Source organism: Podarcis cretensis (assembly GCF_951804945.1).
Source record: "Podarcis cretensis genome assembly, chromosome: 3".
Classification (NCBI taxonomy): domain Eukaryota; kingdom Metazoa; phylum Chordata; class Lepidosauria; order Squamata; family Lacertidae; genus Podarcis; species Podarcis cretensis.
Genome location: NC_137172.1, coordinates 61329772 through 61349859, shown reverse-complemented (window position 1 = coordinate 61349859; position 20088 = coordinate 61329772). Strand labels below are relative to the sequence as shown.

Sequence of the window (20088 nt, the reverse complement as noted above, 5' to 3'; positions counted from 1 at the left end):
AACTGCTGTGATCAAAGATGGTTCACTTCTGAATACCAAATCCTGGTAAAAAATCTAGGGGAGAAAGTCATTGCTTCCATGCCCTGCTTATAGCCCTCCCAGAGAAATTTGCTTGCTGCCATAGGTAACAGTGCTGGATTGTACTGAACTTTAGGTCTGACCCCTCAAGGCAGTTTTAAACATTTTTAACTATACATTTCCATGGATGAAGAAACATGACAGATTTCTCTTTGACGGTGCATATTCAAGATAACTACAGACAACACTGTATCACCTCCCTGTTGTACATGCAGTCAGGGTAACAGAAGGGGTGGTTAATTTTTTTTCTATGCATGCTAATAGGTGCATCCTAATAAACATTGGTGATTTATGAATACAGGGATAAAGTTTGGTGGCAATTCAAGATTAATTGATAAAGTATGTGATTGCATACATATGTGCATTTATGAGGTCTTGTTGCTCATCTGTATCTTATCGTTATGAAGGAGCTCCTTGCAGTCTCACTGAAATGAATGAAGGCTGTGCCTGAAATCTTAAAAGGCAAATGCTGTGTGTTTGTCAAACAAACCTAGCAGCCTAATCCAGGATTCTTTCTAGCCATGTGAAATAAGAAACAAGTGCATTTCCTGCAAAAAAAAGTTGCTAGCTACAAATAGAACATATTCTCCTGAGAATATATTAAAATACAAGTGACTTTTCACATGATATATGCATGAAGATGGGTGGTTTTTTTCACTTGGTCTATGTTGTAGCAAATAGGTTTATGTGCCCTTTGCCTGCTTGAGGTTTTTGAGTTTGTTTGTTTTAACCTTTTCTCTATAAATACAAAGTATTAAAACTACTCCTACGAAACCCGGGTCTGCAGTGCTGCTCATGGTTCTTATGTGCTCACGATTATATTGATCTCGGCCCATATTCATCTCAGTAGGACTTAAATATACATAACTAGTGGTGGGATTGTATATCTGATTTCTTTTCATGTTCAGGAATGGGACTTTTAACAAGAGCAGAAAATGAGCAGAACTGTAATAATGAAATGCTGAATGCCTTGATGATTAGGCCATGGTAGACTGGTACACTGAGCACAGAAAGAGTTAAGAGTGTTTTTGGAAGCAAAGCTGTTCCTGATAAACAATTCTAGAAATGTTAAATGCTTCCGAAGTTTGTCGCCTTGCAGATGCTTTCTACATTTTGAGTATTGCTATTAGTAATAATGATGGGGTGTCAACCCTCCAAGAGGCATGTTTAGAAGGAGGTACTTCTCTTATACCAAAATAATAAGAACATGCTGACAGGTTTTCATCTGCTTGTATTTTGGGTAAATGATTATTGACTGCATGCTGTATAAGTGATCTTGCCCTAAATCTTTTATAAATCTGTCATCTGCTTTAAGAAATACCATGTTCTCAAAAGAAGAAGAAATAAACACTAAAATTACCCAGCATGTATCAAGCAACACTGAGTATAAATGATTTCTGTCCTGCACAGATGTTGTAATAGCTGAGCACATACCATTTTAGAATTGTAATTTGGCTTAGAACTGGTAGCAGAAGAGCTAGTTAATTTAGGGGGTTACCAGTGATAATGTGAGAGGGGAACTTGAGTCAAAAAGTAACAAAATTGGCATGATTCCATACCATGCTTACATACTACTAACTAGGTGAGCCAGCAGGGTTTTCTGGGTCCAGTCCACTGTATGTGGACTGGGCCCTCTGACCCACATGCAGAAAGGACACAGATTTGCATCAAATTTTCATATGCTTTGTCTAATATGTAAATTTTACAAGTGAAGCAGAGTCCAAAAATAAATCAGCGGCCACACATATAATAAAATATCTGACAGACAGAATGTGAACAAGTGAAGGTTTCCCTGTAAATGTATTTCTATACTACAAGAGGCTTAACTTGTTTAATTTCTGCCTTCCACACAGCTTTTAAATGCACAAGACACCTGCTTTCCTCAATGCTATCCCTAAACCAAATCCTAGACTGCAATCCTATACCCACTTACCTGGGAGTACTCCCCATTAAACACAAACATACTTCTGAGTAGACATTCCTCATCTCTCGGGTTAATCAACAACCCATGGCCTTTAAACTAGGGGGACTGTTGCTTTTGTTTGTTAATATGGTATATATTTTTGTAGTTTTGCATTGCAAACTGCTCTGTGAGCCTGAGGTTGGCTAGCTGAGTCGGTAGAGCATGAGAGTCTTAATCCCAGGGTTGTGGGTTTGAGCCCCACTTTGAGTAAAATATTCCTGCATCACAGGGGGTTGGACTAGATGATCCTCATGCTCCCTTCCAACTCTACGATTTTATGATTCTATGATCCTCAGAAGAAGGGCAGTATAGAAATCGAATTAATATTAATAAGTGAACTATACAGTGAATTATTAATGAGTGGCAGGACTTTCGCGCATGCAGGGAAAACTACCTAAGCCTCTGAAGAGCTTTCACATTTGCCTTTTTTTTTGGGGGGGGGGGATTCTTCAACATCCACCTATACTTACTGTGTGTTGATATTTGCAGAAAAGAGCTGCTAGGAACTACCTGATCTCAGACACACTCATCACAAGAATGAGGCATCCTGGTTTCTAGGGGGAAAGGAAGGGCAAACTGGAGATTCCAAGGACTAGTAGATGAAACAGAAGCTGGAAAAGTGTACTAAAGAGGAGGGGAGAACAACGGCTCCTTAGGATCCTAGAGATTCCTGTTGCCCAGTGTCAATTACAGCTGTTACTTCACTCATTGGCTATGAACATTGAAAGGCAGGAGCAACAAGGCTGCCTCATCTCAAAGAAGTCACTTGGAAGGGTACCTGCATATTTACTTCATAACTTACTTTCTAGGAGAGCTAGAGACCCTTGCTTTAAAAAAAATGAAAACTCAGAGTCTGGGGTTCCTGCTAGCTGTGATCTTGTTATTTCAGTAACCCCTGTACCTGTCTCTTGGCAGCCCTGGTCACATGTGACACACACAACTGTATTTACTTGTCTCACATGCTGTTGGTTTTTACATACTAATTATTTCTAATAATAATGCTGTTTATCTCTTGAGAATGGGGTAGAGATCCAAATATGGTCTGTGGAATTGGAATAAACTGAGCTTTGGTTGCTTGAGAAGTATCTCTGAAATGATTGTAATGACACTATCCTCCTTCAGTGGGAACTGAATTATTTTTTTAAAGCTGTTCCCTTGTTTCTGCATTTTGAGAGCCTCTCTGGGCCGCACGATGGACCTGGGAGATGTACTAGACAGACTTGATGTAATCTGGCTGCAATTCCTTTCTTTAAAAAAATAAATAAATCAGAAATGTTCCTGATTCTCAAGAGGTGGAGCAGTTTGAAGAGATGTGTTTGTTTGTTTGTTTGCTTGTTTGTTTGTTTGGCATCCTGCCAGTTGTCGTCTGTTTGTCAGTTGCTTTCTGTTCACTTTCTCATCCATAGAGAAACCTCTTCCTAAAGGTTCTGAAACATCGACACCCCGTGCCCCACCGCCGCCACCTCCTAAATCTAAGCCTAAAGCTAAAAAAGCAACCATGCCTCCAAAAAATGCTACTGCTGCTGCCACTAGCCATAAGACTAACGAAGTGCCACATGCTAAAAAAAAGGGCAAGGCTCCTGCCAAGCAGGCCTCTGCACCGCCTGCCAAGCCAACAAGCCGCGGTGCAAACCGAGAAGCTGGTGAGTAACACACGGGTTGGTCGTTCCGTAATGCATGCTGTGGGTATTAACATACGGGTGCCCAGCTTTGGATTTGTGGAGCTTACTGCTTGCTTTCGATGTCAGAAATACTAATACAGTGTGTGTCTTGTCAGTAGCTAACTCTTCACTGACTTTGTTTTCTAATGCACTCTACTGCTGAATAAATGCCACTGGCTATACTTCCTTGCCACAGCCACTGGCATTAAAAGTACAGGGAGCAGCAACTTCCAGACATTAGTGTGCATTCAGCTGAACAAGCGCTACAGCATCATGGAAACAGGCAGATGGCAGTTGTTGGCTTTGCATCTGACGATAATAAGACTTGGGTGTTGTAATGCATGGCTGGGCAACACACAGCCCAGTGTAGAGCAAACTTCGTGGTTATCATGCTCTGTTATTAAAATTTTGAAAATTGTTGGTTAGAATAAATGTACATTTCTAGCCCTCCTGGATAGCGAGGCTGATTTGAAAACAAAAGAACAAAAAACCAAAAGAAAACCCCCCCCCCCAAGGATTGGTCAGTATTGACAGCTAAACTAAGAATATATGATGAAGCTAAGGGTTGTGGGGTTAATGACTGCATATCGCCTTTATAATGACCACTACCCAAATGCCGTTGGTGGATATAGCTATGTACACACGTAGCCTTTAAAATGCCCAGTGGTTGTTTTTCCAAAGTGTGCTTTTGTAAATAAAGGTAAAGGTACCCCTGCCCGTACGGGCCAGTCGTGACCGACTCTGGGGTTGTGCGCCCATCTCGCTTAAGAGGCCAGGGGCCACCGCTGTCCAGAGACACTTCCGGGTCACGTGGCCAGTGTGACGAAGCTGCTCTAGCGAGCCAGCACCTGCGCAGCACACGGAAACGCTGTTTACCTTCCCACTATAAAGCGGTACCTATTTATCTACTTGCACTTAAGGGTGCTTTCGAACTGCTAGGTGGGCAGGAGCTGGGACCGAAAGACGGGAGCTCACCCCGCCATGGGGATTCGAACCGCCGACCATACGATCGGCAAGTCCTAGGCGCTGAGGTTTTACCCACAGCGCCACCCGCGTCCCTGCTTTTGTAAATAGTGACTTGTAATTGTACACCCCTTCATGCGATGGCATCATTTTCTTATTCTTTCCAAAGAGGAGCTAAAAACTGGTGCATTATTGATGTTCTGATATACAGAGGATATATATTGGTAGTAGAAAGTGACAACCAAGTTGCTGTACTGATTCCAAGTTTGCTTATTTCATTCCTGGACAAGTTAAACGTGGTGAGGGCGAGGGGCACAGAGATCGGTAGATGTTCTCCCAGTAGGAAGTGACCTGAAAAGCAACTCTATCTGTACATGCGCACACAAGCACATAAGAAGTGCATTCTCATCACAAAACGGGTTGTTACCATTCCTGCAGAATGTACTTTAGATCAACAGATGGTTGGACAGGAACAACATGGGGATGGCGTTGTGTGTACAGCACCCTAAAAAGGCGCCTACATCAATGCCAAATGCATACTGCCATGCACTGTGTACACATTCAGTGGTATCCCCTTCCCTCGAAACTGCTTCCTTCAAATGGGGGGGACCGGGACAAACACTGTTTAGCATCTGAAAGTCTTTATACAAGGACTTGGAAATCATGCAGCTTAAGACACAGTGAAGGCTGGATTCTCTTTGCTTGCTTCTATTCTGATTTCCTCCCTCTCCCAATATTTCAAAAATACCTTAGCAATAATGAGTTTGTGAAACCTTTTCTAACATTAAGTTTCCAAGGATGGTAGATAACACTGAAAAAGCCTGTGAAATGCAGAGGCAAATTGCCCACGCCTGATCTTAGAGGCACAGTAACAGGCAGCATGTGATTAGCATTTTGTTTCAGCAGTAGCAGGGATTTGAGCTGCTTGTGGCACCCCAGGAATGCAGCACTTTACATCAGATCTGAAAGTGTTGGGTGGTGTGCTTAGGGAGTTTATTGGTTTTGTTATCAGTTGTAAAAAGAAAGAAAGGGGACTTCTGAAAACAAGCAAAAAGAAGTCCAACTTTTTCTTACCAGAGAATGCATGAGATGAAATTTTCCCACTGTTCTTTGGACTCCTCCTTCCATCTCTCAGTGGGCTGATGATTGATCCCAATCCTTTTTTTATGGCTAAGCAACAGGGAGAAAGCTGTGCAATCTTGCAGAAATTCTTACCCCTGGCCTTTTATGCTGCGAACTGCCCTGAGATCTTTGGATGAAGGGCAGTACACAAATTTAATAAATAAAAATAATAACCACATTTAGGTATTCCAACATTATCATTGTTAACCGGCATCAACCCATTGTTTCAAATTCCGATTAAGCAAGAACTCTCATTAGCTTTGGCCACAGCTAATTTTGGTACCCGTGGAAGTGTTTGCATGTCATAGCAAGCCTTAAAACAGGACTTGCTGTGCATGAGACAGTTACATCCACTTTGCCCCTCCCTGCTTGTGCTGGGGAGAACAAAATCAGTGTTGCTTCTGAACCAAGAATTGTGGTTTGGTTTGCTCCAAGCCATGGAGCATGATTGATGACAAGCCATGATTGATGACTAGCCAAGGTTTGCTTTTGGCTTACTAATCATTACTCACCTTTTGGGAAACGTTCATAGCTCAATAGTAGAGCATCTGCTTTGCATGTAGAAGGTCCCAGGGAAGAGTCTTGCCTGAACCCCTGGAGTGCTTCTGCCTGTCAGTATAGACAATACTGAACTAGATGGACCAACAATATGAATCAGTGATTGGCACCTTCCTACGTTTATATCCCTGGTTTGGACGTAACACTAAGCCAAGGATCTGGTGTTTTTTAACCTCCATGCACTTATGGGGAAGAGCAAAACATTCATGCAAGGCGTAATCATGGTAAATAATCAACTATAGTTTACTATGGTGTGCAAACTGGGCTAATATAATGCTTAAAGCTGGTACAAGATGGGCAGGGGAAGGAAGAAAGGACATGAACCAGCAGTCAGATCTCTTGTTTAACTACTGTCAAATGTTACAGATAGGTAGCCGTGTTGGTCTGCCATAGTCAAAACAAAATAAAAAAATTCCTTCCAGTAGCACCTTAAAGACCAACTAAGTTAGTTCTTGGTATGAGCTTTCGTGTGCATGCATACGAAAGCTCATACCAAGAACTAACTTAGTTGGTCTTTAAGGTGCTACTGGAAGGAATTTTTTTATTTTGTTTTGACTACTGTCAAATGTGTCCACTAGCTCTGTAAATAATTATGTACTTATTACACTTTAGAGTTGCCAATACTGCTCGTTTAGCTTCAGATTTTCCAGTAATAGGGTGGAACCCCATTGCAGAAATGTAACGTATGTTGACCGCAAAAAAAAGTGTTTAGGAAACCATTTCTGCAATGATAACATGTATGTTCTCTCCCATTTCAGCTAGTTCCTCGCACGTAAAAAAAGTGCACACTTCCAAGGCATCGTCGTCATCTCCTTCATCCACATCATCTCGCCCTAAAACCTCTAAAGAGCCGACGTCAAGCAAAACAGGCACAGGGACACCCAGAGACAAGAAGAAGCATGGAAAGCAGGTGACGGTGCGAACATCTGCTGATGGGGACATTTCTTCCACCTCAAACACAGCAGTAGGCAACTCAGAAGCAAAGGTGGAAAACTCTAAACCAGAAGAGCCTCTCTCTGCTATTTCTGAAGCTAGAGACACAACGCAGCCAAGCACAGCTACTGTTCCTCCCCCTCCTGCTGTTCCGCCACCACCCCCTCCTCCCTTCATCCCATCTCTGTATCCAGGCTCTCAGCCCCCTGGTTTCTCAGACACACAAGATGTGCCAGTTAGCACTGAATTAGCTCCGTCTGTCCCTGGCACAGATTCTAACGATCTTCACATGAAAACTGAAGCAGATAGTGAAAGCTCTTCAAGCAGTGCTGTCCTAGACAATAGCCTGGATACTGAGGGAGAAGACACAGAATGGTAAGGCCACATGCTCTCAGGTAGCTCATGATAACTTGGAGCAACATTGCAGTAGTATTTAGGGAGATGGTGGAGTGATTTAGATAGGCTTTCCTATACCTAAAGTTTGAACTATGCTTTGAAACTCAGAAAGGTTTTGCTAATTTTCTCTCTCTTTCTTTAATTATATTTTCATAACCACAAGCAGAAGTGAAAGAGAGGGAGCCAGGATTTTATGCAATTCATTTATTTTTGAAAATACACAGTAAACTTTCAAAACAAAAGCTTTAGCAAAATTGCCAAGCATACAAAATAACTTGGTTAGACTGCTTTGAATTTCAAATATATATTTGAAAGTCTGCAAATAGGGCTCCAAAATTACAGCTCACCATTTATTTGGAGACATGTTATTCATATTGTTTGTTCATTCCTAAGAGTTGTTTTTAAAAAATTCATGGTTCTGGTTGAGTGAATATATCATTAGGCTCAGAGTTCTGTTTTAGAATGACTTCATTGTTCCAACATGGTGTAGTATGGTAGACATGGCCCCATTTCTGAGGCTGACTGCATTCTTAGGACAATTTCAGAAGGAGCTGTCCTTGGTAATACTTCTATCCAGTAGCAAGCCGTGCTTCTTGAAAACAGCTTTGCTTCATCTTGTTTACTGAAACCTGATATTAGGATCTTGCATTTTGCCTAGTGCTCTGCTGTGCAACAATGAAAGAAATGAATATTCCTTTAGAAAAGGGCTAAGTGTGCCATGTTCCTTTCTAATCTAAAGCTCTTTCTATTTATCTGTGATTATATATATAGGGAAGTTATATATATAGGGAAGTTATATATATAGGGAAGTTTAGGGAAGTTTTTAATGTCTGATGCTGTACTGTTTTTAATATTCAGTTGGAAGCCACCCAGAGTGGCTGGGGAAACCCAGTCAGATGGGCGGGTTATAAATTATTATTATTATTATTATTATTATTATTATGTGTGTGTGTGTGTGTATTCCAGATCTTGCATAAATAAAACTCTCATTATGTACTTAAAATCAATTCCGCAGCATAAGGCCAGGATGCCATTTAGAAACTAATCAAGTATTTCACCCAGAAAAATACTTTCCCCTGGAGTGATTATAGAACCATAGAACTGTAGAGTTGGAAGGAAACCCAAGGGTCATCTAGTCCAGCCTCGTGCAGTGCAAGAATCTCAACTAAAGCATCCATGATAGATTGCTACCCAAAGTCTGGTTAAAAACTTTCAATGAAAGAAAGTCCACCAAAACATGGAGCTCACAAGCTCTCTCTTTTCCTTCAGTTTTCTCCCTGACTGCCAGGTTTGCAGCAAACCATAGTTTGCTATTGTATCCAAATCAGGCAAACTGGGAACACACAACAGTTTGCCTTTAAACCAAAATTGGAAGCCACATTCAAACCAGGGGTGGCTTGCATGGCCCAAAGGATGGAGAAACCATTATTTGGCATTACATTATTTTGCTCACAATCTGCATATTTTAAAATTTATCTGCATAGTTTGTCTGAGCTACAAATTTGCAATCCATTTATAAATAGCTGACCTTTTAAGGAATCCAAAGCTGTGTACAAGTGGAATTCTAAATATATTAATTAAGCTACCTATACTTCCCATAATGTCTGCATAGATAGGCACATGTTGGATATGTGCTATGTTACACTTATCCTCAACTGTTCTAGTATCCTCCTTTCTCCATTTGTAACACCAAGCAGAAGTCTTGGTTCATGATAGATTCTAGCCTAATCTACATAGTGTTGTTTTATTATTTCCCCCTTCTGTGTGCTTTGTAGAAACAACTCATTTTTAGGTTTAAGTTCTGGTTACTGTTTTCTAAAAATCTGCTGGCTTGACATAGTGTCCTGGCTTGTGCCATGGTCTGTTTAGATTAACTGTGATTTATTTGTATCTTTGAACCCACATCAGCCAGTGGTTTGTGGCCAGCAAAGCAGAATGTGAAACCATGGCTTGAAGTTGGTGTATGAATCTCAGCTTGCATCAACCATGGTTTTTTGTTATGTCCAAACCCAATATCCTGTTTAATTCTTACATAGTTCCAGAAATGCAAAGCAAAAGCAGCTAGAAAATTAAACTAACATGATGCAAAACAAGGCACAGTTACTCTGCCGGTCAACATACCACAGTTAAAACAAGCTGTGGCTTAGTGTTATGTCTGAACATAGCAGGAGCTGGGCATGTTTAGCCTGGAGAAGAGGAGGTTAAGGGGTGATATGATAGCCATGTTCAAATATATAAAAGGATGTCACATAGAGGAGGGAGAAAGGTTGTTTTCTGCTTCTCCAGAGAAGCGGACACAGAGCAATGGTTCCAAACTACAAGAAAGAAGATTCCACCTAAACATTAGGAAGAACTTCCTGACAGTAAGAGCTGTTCGACAGTGGAATTTGCTGCCAAGGAGTGTGGTGGAGTCTCCTTCTTTGGAGGTCTTTAAGCAGAGGCTTGACAACCATATGTCAGGAGTGCTCTGATGGTGTTTCCTGCTTGGCAGGGGGTTGGACTCGATGGCCCTTGTGGTCTCTTCCAACTCTATGATTCTATGATTCATTTTCCTAAGGTTTGCATGCATGTAAACAGCCTCAGTGTCATGTTTCTGTAGTGTTTATGTCAAGTACTACAGGGGTTTTTTTTTCTCCCCTGTGGATCTACAGTTCTGTTACCAAAGAAGATCAGGAAAAAGAGAGCCCTGACCAACCAAGCCCTGCCCCAACAGATGAACCTTCTGAAACCCTAAACACTCCAGAAAGTGAGAGCTACAAAGAGAATCACACCAGTGACTCTGATTCAGATGGGCCAATACTCTACACAGATGATGATGAAGATGATGATGATGGTAGTGAAAGTAAGCCATTAAGCCATGTTTACAAGGGGGAGGGAAACATACTTGTTGAGCAGAGAATTCTACCACCTTGTCAAAAGAGTCAACTTTCACTTTATTTTGGATCCTCCATCAAGTCAAACCGTTACCCAGACAAACGTCTACGTAGTTAAGGAATACCACCTTGCTTACTTCAGATGTTGGAACTGCAGAGGTGATGGCACAGTACCAGTTGCAGCAGGGTGTATGTGCAGGCGCATGAACCTTACAGTGTAGCACACTATTATACCGTGATCGCAGGTTGAGGGACTGTGCTGATAGAGACTGACTTGCAGCAGTCTTGCATTGTAGCATACTGCTAATGTTGAAGGTCAGAGATGTGGGGTGGGGAAGCTGGTTTAGATTTCTCGACAAAAGTCCTCCATATCTCTCTCAGGTTTCAGCAAAGATGTGTCTGCTGAAATTGCTCCCTTGGACCTCCTCTCAGGTCAAATCAGATACTCCATTTCATACAGAAGTCTCATGCAGTCTAATTGCAGTTTTACATATTTTTTAAAAAGAATTTTTTTAATGAGCATGAAGAAAGACATGCCTGTGTGAGACAGCTGTAGTCATCGCCAACTTCATTTCCCCCAAATGTATCTGGGGGATACATATTCCCCCAAATATGTGGGCCAGAGGCAATTGGGGAAAGTTAACATTGTGGTGGCTGCAACTGCTTGGCCTAACACTTCTCTCTTCAGTACCAGGCTGCTTGGCAGCCCCTGTTTTTGCTGCCCTCCTGCAAGTTCACGGGTGGTGCAGGAGGCTGGAGCAGAGGACACTTGAACCAAGTGCTGGCCCAGAATAGGCACCCAAATTATGGTTTTTTCCACATATAGGTCATTTTGGTACCAGGTTAATATGCCTGGGCCTTTATTGGCTCTTAGCGGTATCTGAGATTCCTATTAATTGCCTTTTCCTAATGCTTTACTTGCTGGTGTTCTGTCTATTTTACACTGTTGTTTTTTGTGTATTGTATCCTGTATTTTAGTATTATCCTAGAAGACTATTTTGGCAAAGGATGGGCATAAATATATCTTAAATAATAAATTACGTATACGTGCCACTTAAATAAATCAATGTACATAGGGGTCAAAGGGTTTTGATTTGTTCCATTTGTTTTTTGAGTACATATTATCATCATCCAGAAACTTCTTGTTCTGGATTTGTCTGAGACCACTAAAATAACTTTTTTAAAAAAAACATGTGATAAATATATAATAATAAATGCATGCTATAAATTTGTTTAGAAATAATTGCTTGTTGATGATTGTTGAAGACAATCTTTAAAAAATATGCAAATGCATTAATGAAGAAGAAGAAGAAGAAGAGTTTGGATTTGATATCCCGCCTTTCACTCCCTTTTAAGGAGTCTCAAAGCGGCTAACATTCTCCTTTCCCTTCCTCCCCCACAACAAACACTCTGTGAGGTGAGTGGGGCTGAGAGACTTCAGAGAAGTGTGACTGGCCCAAGGTCACCCAGCAGCTGCATGTGGAGGAGCGGAGACGCGAACCCGGTTCCCCAGATTACGAAACTACCGCTCTAGAACTGAAACTGCATTCTTACTATGCAGCAAGTTGCTAAAGCTGAGATTTTATATCAAGTTATTTCATAGGCCCTGGGGAAAGTTTGTGAACTTTCTGACTGCATCCTAGCAGGCAGGTTGTTATTTTCTAAGTTATTCAAATTCTTGTGGGCATGAAGTAAGTCAAAAGTATTTTGCTTCAGATGCTGCTAATTAAAATTCCTCCATTGAAAGAACGTAAAGATAGAAGGTGTCCATGGGTTGCATTAAAAAGCTTTTTGCTGGGATTTGGCATGTTTAAGCCCAAATATGAATGAATCAATGAACCTCTCCCTCCCTTTATCCTCTTCTTCCATTCCATCCCAGGCTCTTTAGCAAGCAAAATACGCCGTAGGGATACTCTTGCAATCAAACTTGGCAACAGGCCATCGAAAAAAGAACTGGAAGACAAAAACATCTTGCCGAGAACATCTGAAGAGGAGAGGCAGGAAATCAGACATCAGATTGGCACAAAGCTAGTGAGGTATCAGTTGTCATCTGAGCACATTTTGGGAGGTGGGAAGAGAGAATGGAGGCAGGTCTGGGGTCTGACCCAGATGTTTTCCTGTTCTGTGAGCTGAGGCATGTCCTAACACTATAAAATAAATCACACTTCATAATTATGAACCCACTACAGCTATGACACTTGATCTGACTTTATTTGTTTTAGTAGAAGGAATTTGCTATTGTTCAACACTTCCCCACACAAAGCCGCAACAAAAATAATACAGCTGTTAATCACTGATATCTTGGTCGCATTCCCATCCTGCTTACTCATGTGTTTTGGATAGAAGCTAGGCCAAATACATAAAGCAAAACAAACAAATAGCATTTCAGGTATGAATCATTATAACTGCAGGTGGTTGCTGCTTCGTTTTGTTATATGACAAGTACTTAGCTGGCTTGAAAAATCTGAACTTCAAACATCTTGTTGGGTAATTTTTCTGATCAATTCACATCTTACATTGATACAACTTTTATGTACTACTTCTGAAGTTACTTGACATAAAGAGCATTTTGCTTTAACTGAGCATGTTTTTCTAAGCCTTTTGCCTGAAATCTAGCCTTTTATTTTCTTCTTGCATCGTCTGGGCAGATTCTCTCATGCATTGCCTGAGGATGATGAAAAAAATGAGTGTCTCCCACTGTTACTTAATGGATTATTTGCTTTATGATATTGAGGGTTGTTTTTGAACAATCAAGAAGTTATATACATTTTATGAAATAAAATAGTTCAGATACATAGCTGATCTTGTGAAAGGTTAAATGTGACTTGATAAGCACATTAGTATTTAGTAAATGATAAATACGCATCTATTTCCAAACCCATGTTAACCCCATTCAGCAACACATTTGATACAGCCACCATTAGTATAAACTGGCATTTGACATTTATGGTTTGAAAATAAATTTAGCTGTTGCATTTCAGTTCTCTGTCTTAGTGACTGAAAATATGCATTATTTTCCTCCCCCCCCTTTTTTTGCAGGAGGCTTAGCCAGAGGCCTACTTCAGAAGAACTAGAACAGAGAAACATCCTAAGACGTAAGCAGAGCAGTGTGTGTGTGCGCGCGCGTGTGTGTTATGTATAAATAATTTCTTTCTCTTGGAGACTTAAGATAGTGCATGATCATATCAGATGCCAACCTGAAATCTGGGTCAAATGAATTTAGAGACATTCCCAGAATTCTGAGCCATGACAGGTGAATGAAGATAGTTTATAACATTGTAGAGCTGCTTGAATCAAACATCTTGTTTTGTGACCTTGGCATATTGCCTATGCAACTAGTTTGCAGTTTGCATGACAGCAAGAAGGTTAAATATCTTCACTCCTTAGCACCGAGTTTCATTAATACCCATTGTATATCTAGCAAATTGCAGATCTGGAGCCTTAATGTCTGTGGGCTTTGCCATCTTGCCAAAACGAGCTTTCTAGAAACACGTCATAGCTCTATGTGCCAGCTGAAGAATATTAATGATTATCACTACATGTAAAACCAGCAGACAGAATCTGCTTTCTGTAGTATTCCAGTATCCCAGAGCTGTTTGTCTTTTCTTTTTCATTTCCTTAGCAAGCCTACAAAGTTATATAAACATAACTAATCCCCAGAGGACATGATGGAAAATTCAGTTTTATGCTGTTGGATTACATTAGAGCACAAAACTGAACTGTGTGTGACCAGCAGTCAGTCAGGTGGACAAAAATACTGTGAAATTAAATAAACAGGAAGGTAGTATGGTACTATATAAAAAGGGTTGCTGGCAGATCAAGACGAAGGGCTATGAGCGTACCTTACAGGATTGGTGCTTCCAGATTGTTGGTATATTCAGGTGGGATTCAATCACATGCCAGCAAATTCAGGGCTCCCAATTATAGTGGATTGGGAGGTCTTGTGCAACCTGCTTCCCCCAAAGACTGGATTTTTTTCAGTAAGGAAAGTGATGGGGAGATATACTGGAAAATGTGGAATAACACTGACTCTGATACAACATCAGCTCCCCTCAAACAAATCAGGATGGATGCTAGTTATGCAGGATGTCTGAAAGCAACGACTTTCAGTTTAACCATTGCTTCTTTGGGTTTCTTGCTTTCCCTACTTTGATTGGTAATAATGAAGGCTGTCCATCTACTGTTCCTCATCTGGGACAGTGACTGTAATGTGCTGAGAAGCAAAAAGGGGAGGAAACCAGAATGAGTTAGGAATAAAGTTGAAAGCTTTTTTACTCAAACCGGCTTAGTACTATACAGTAGTTAACATACCTTTTAATTATTCCTACCTTTTCTCTCTTTCATCTAAAAACAGAAAAGAATGAAGAAGAGGAACAAGAAGCTAAAAGAGAATTGAAGCGCAGTCTCAGCAGAAAGGTACGCAAAATGTATTCCATATCCCAGAGATTTCCAAACTGTGTGTCACACATGACACATTGGTGTGTCGACTGCTGTGTGTAGGTGTGCTGTGCGAACGCTCCCCATGCTCCTCCCAGGGCTGGAACGGGAGCGGGTAGTCCACTGGTTTTCTAGGAAAACTGAATTACTGTGTCGTGGAATGATGCATGTCTAAATAATGTGTCACCAACATGAAAAGTTGGGTATCCTGATAACAATTTGGGTCCTGCTTATCTGCAGGGTGTGTCTTTTCCAACATTAGTCCTTGCTCTGCTTTCCTTTGGTTTGTTCACCTAGCCTTCTTTTACAGCTCAGTCTGAGACCAACAGTGGCTGAGCTGCAAGCAAGAAGAATCCTGCGTTTTAATGAGTATGTGGAAGTAACAGATTCTCCAGATTATGATCGCCGTGCTGACAAGCCCTGGGCAAGGTTAACCCCTGCAGACAAGGCAAGAGACAAATATGGATTATAAATGCAACTTTGTTTCTGTATCTCAGAAATTTTCTTTGCCCTTATATTTTCCAGCAGAGACTCCTGCTAATTCCTGCAGCAGAGGTTGCTTCCAAATATATGTATGTACCCATGGACAGAGCACATCCATCTAGAAGGAAAAATACACTGACCAGATGTATTTTCTCCTTTGGCCCAGGGACTTTCCCTGTCTGGCCCTGGGAGTTCTCTTCAAGCCATATCCTCTCATCCTAGCCCCCAGCCCCAGCCTTATTTCACACCCGTCTTAGGTGGAATGTTATCTTTGAGCTCCCTCAACTATTTTTTTTTCTGGTTGGAGGATAAAGAGGAATGATAGAATGTGTGCAGAAATTAGTCTACTGGTAAAAGTTGCTGTCATTGCTCTGTCCACTTTTTCTTCTGGTCCTACACACCACTGGTGGGGAATGTACCCCCAGAATGCTGCCTAGAAGGGAATGCAGCCCTCCAGCTGAAAAAGATTCCCTACTATTGCTTTAAAGCAGGCATAGGCAAACATAAGATGTTTTGAGACTACAATTCCCACCATCCCTGACCACTGGTCCTGTTAGCTAGGGATGATGGGAGTTGTAGTCCCGAAACATCTGGAGGGCCAAGTTTGCCTATGCCTGCTTTAAACCAAAGCTGACGGTGTGTGCAGCATTCTTTCCTTTCCCGCTTCTTCCAGCATTCCAGGGAGGAAATTCATGCTACTAAGTTTGGAACTAGGCGGCCTGGCATCTCTACCTCCACTTTCTCTCCCCACACCTAACGTTCAGTAACATAAAACTCATGATGTGACGTCACCATGTTGCAAGTTTCCAGTGCCTTGCTCCACTTCATTCTCTGACAGTTTCGCATTACTCAACATCACCATAAGAAAAAGGAGAATGTAAATTCTATTTAGGTGCTGACACCTAAACCCCGCAGCTTTTAATCACCATGTTGCACCCACTTGGCCCCACTAGGTATTGGGTTGTGAGTAAGGTCTTTTACCTTTAACATATGCAACTCTATACATGTAAGGCCTGTATATGTGGTTAGAAACCCTGGTCAGGTCAAGGTTCCCAATCGCACATGACTGTATTGAGGGGAATATGAGAGGAGGTCTCTAATTCTGGCCTAATATGCTAAAGTAGGAGATATATCTTCTGGTACTTAACACTTCATTTGCTATTGCATAACTCTTATGCTTCAACATCACTATGAGAATTATGCAAGATAATCCTCTTCTGAAACAGGAGACTGCGGTTAGAGATATATCATTGTGGTGACACAGCATAATAATTGTTTCGTGCTGCAATTCTGTCCTGCACTGAAAGATTTCTACTTCTAATGAGATGCCTTTTATAAAGGATTATTGAGAGATATTAATGGTGTTTTCAAAAAACAAAATGCAAGCAATAGAATAAGAGTAGCTATGACCTTAATGGAGCGATGGGGGCGAAAAGCAGCAATTATCATAAAAGTATTTGTGGTAATAGCTGTATGCAGATAGCTAGCCTTTTTAGAAAATTACTATGGAATAAATGAAGAGATAGCAAAGTGATTAGTCTTTCTTTTTAAATGTCAACTCTCATTACCAATGTAAAGTACACTGAATGGCTACTTTGCTTTTTAATAATCTGCCACATGAAAACAAAGGCCTAGAATGTCCAGATATTTCACTGATGTTACAGAAAACTGAAATAGGAGCTAATTCCTAGACAGGAAGCATTATTCATCTTACATGCCTCATATCTTGTCCTCCGTCAAGAAAGGCAGGAATCCTGCAGTTCTTTGCAATTGCTATGCATGAAGTATTAGTCATCCACTACACTAGAACTGTATTCTGCTATAATCACTTTGTGGATGCCCATTAAACAGGTGGCTGGTTCCCTTTCTGTCTCTACCTCTGCAAGACCTCTCTTCCCAGCACTCTTTGTAGCTTGAGCCATTTTCTATTGGAATTATCTTATGAACCATAAATACTGTTTTAGATAAAGAAGATGGGAAGAAAAAATTGACTTTGAGCTGAGACAACATAGCAGGGCCTTGTATGTCATTTCCTGTGTCTTGTGAAACACACCTAAGAATGTAGGTGTGCTGAGGTTGTGAGAGCAGAACAGTGGTGCACATTTTTTTTAATATACATGAGTATTTGGGTATTGTAAAAGAACTGACATAAGAGCAAGATCATCAAGCACTACCATGTAAGTGGAACATGTGAAGCAGCCCTGAATTGCAGCTATTCAGCAACAAGTCCATAGATGTAAAATCTAAAGTGGGGTTTGGTGGTCTTTTTCTGGATTAGGTATTGGATTTCACCTGTCAGTTTGGGGGGTGGGTCTGTCTTTTTAGTTACACTTAAAACATCATGGTGTACAACTTTGCATGGTATAATATTCAAACTGCCTAAATATGGGGTTGCACTGAGATATGAAGAGAACAGAAGTTTAACTGTATATGTTATGACATAAAAATGGGCTAGACACAAAATAATACTTTGCTCTTTCCAGAATGGTGAATACATTACATAATATATATATATTCATTACATTATTACATTGTGTGTGTGTGTGTGTACAGTCTTATCTCATACTTTGTTTTTTAAACTAGGCAGCAATAAGGAAAGAATTAAATGAATTTAAAAGCACCGAAATGGAAGTACATGAAGAGAGTCGGCAGTTTACAAGGTAAGGAAACTTGGGGGTTCAACCCCAGATTGAAATACAAACCCCCAGATTGTATTTCAGTTTTCAGAAGCAATATTTTCTGATACCTTACTAGGTTCCTTATATACCAGGTTTACAACCTGTGGTTCACCTTGTTGAACACAGGCTATTAGTAATATGTTATAGCCTGCCTGGTGCTTGAACACACCCACCCTTGTGAAGTCTCAGGTAGGCATGAAAAGCAGCTTATTGAGTCCCTCACACCCTGCCACATATGGCTGCCAGGTGACATGTCATTTGCCATTGTTTGAAAATAATGATCTTTTAAGTGTGGAAGGATTTCTAGATCTGGCCCTGATGCAGCAAAAACCCACACCTCAGCCTAGTCCTTGATTTCTTGGTACAAATGATTGTGGCAGTGGGGCCTGGGGTATGGCCTACCTGCACAGTGTCCTCCTTGTCTTGGCAGAAATTATTACACACAACCAGGAACATGGATATCTTTTTTATGATTTTATGAGCTATCAGCATCCTGACAAAGTTCATCTGCTTTGTTTCACTTCTTTTCCTGACAAATAAAAGCCAGCTTTATAGCTTTGCATTTATCTACAGTTTTTTGTCCCTGCCTGTGCTTTCACTGATGTAGCACATATGAACTTCACTTAAAGCTGAGGCAGGGGAGGGCTTGCGTTGGGTTGGGGAGAACCCTTCAGAAATTTCTGGCTGTAGTTATCTTTTTGGAATGAATAGCTTATTTGAATATAGCAACAGCAGAGCCCAGTATGAAGAGGGAAGTTGATCATGTCTGGCCTGCCATACTGCCTTGTCCAACTGTGCTCTGTGCACCATTACAGTCATACCATGGTTCTCAAACCTAATTCATTCTGGGAGTCCATTCGACTCCCCAAACCACTCAAAAACCAAGGCGCGGCTTCCGGTTGGCTGCAGGAGCTTCCTGCACTCAATCGGATGCCACATCGGATGTTCGGCTTCCAAAAAACGTTCGCAAACTGGAACACACACTTCTGGGTTTGTGGTGTTTGGGAGCCAAAACGTATGAGTACCAAGGTGTTCGAGAACCAAGGTACGACTGTACTTCTTAGCACATAGGGCTGCAGCAGTAACTCTGTACCAGTAGTAGGCAAGTTGCATTTTGGAATGCTAGCTTCATTCTGCTGCTTTTCAGCATGGCACATGAACAATTTTGCACATTGCTGTAACTTTCAATGGTGTTTTTCCAGTGGGGCATTCCAAGTCACTATGTGCTAAATGTCTCAAATAAATGCATAAAATGTACTAAAGACGGGAGAAGATTCTAAATACCTTACAAAGTGGTTCCTCTGATGGACTGCCTTAAATGTAGGCATTACAGAAGCCCATGTTGTCTGTGTTTCTGAGAGTGGCTTCTGACATGATCAAAGCACAAGGTTTTTGCACCTCCTGTTCCCTAAACATTGCTTTTCTTTCCAATTCATGCAGCAAGGCAAAAAGCTCTATTTCTAGTATGTAAGAGACAGGAAATGCAAAGTACTTTCTCCCCCATCTCCAAAGCAATTGCCAATCCCCTAATTTAAAGTAATAGGCAAAGTGGGAAGGCATCCTGCTGTTAAATTAAAAAGGATTACCAAACCATTCTAAATGTAATCTAAATAAAGGATTGCCATCAACATCTCTGCCCCCCAGTTTTAAGAGGTCAAAATTAATCACAAGTTTTAAGCCTTCTGTCTTCCACAAATGTCCATTCAACTTTCATCCTTTCAATCTCTGTAATTATTAGAACGTTATTCCAGATCCAGCAGCCCACAGAGAGCCAAGAAGCAAGCGTTTACATTGTCAGTCATGGAGATTTAAACATTTTAGCAGGCATTTTATATCCATGTTGCTCAGTTCAGTCTTAAACACGCTTGAAATACAGATTCAAGTCATATACAAAGAAAACAGAATTTGAATGTTTTGGCTTTTACAGATATTTGGACCCATGC

General features: G+C 41.0%; 1 protein-coding gene across 4 annotated transcripts in view; it reads left to right on the top strand.

The window, feature by feature from the left end:
* The window catches only part of PHACTR2 (phosphatase and actin regulator 2), a 92167-nt gene that overhangs the window by 69848 nt on the left and 2231 nt on the right, over nt 1–20088 (top strand). For all 4 annotated transcript variants that reach the window (XM_079970962.1, XM_079970964.1, XM_079970963.1 and 1 more), the window contains 8 exons: nt 3448–3684; nt 7104–7653; nt 10326–10516; nt 12427–12583; nt 13587–13642; nt 14902–14963; nt 15295–15432; nt 18051–18127. In XM_079970962.1, the coding sequence (XP_079827088.1) occupies nt 3448–3684; nt 7104–7653; nt 10326–10516; nt 12427–12583; nt 13587–13642; nt 14902–14963; nt 15295–15432; nt 18051–18127 (1468 nt within the window). The remainder of the gene's footprint in view (nt 1–3447; nt 3685–7103; nt 7654–10325; nt 10517–12426; nt 12584–13586; nt 13643–14901; nt 14964–15294; nt 15433–18050; nt 18128–20088) is intronic.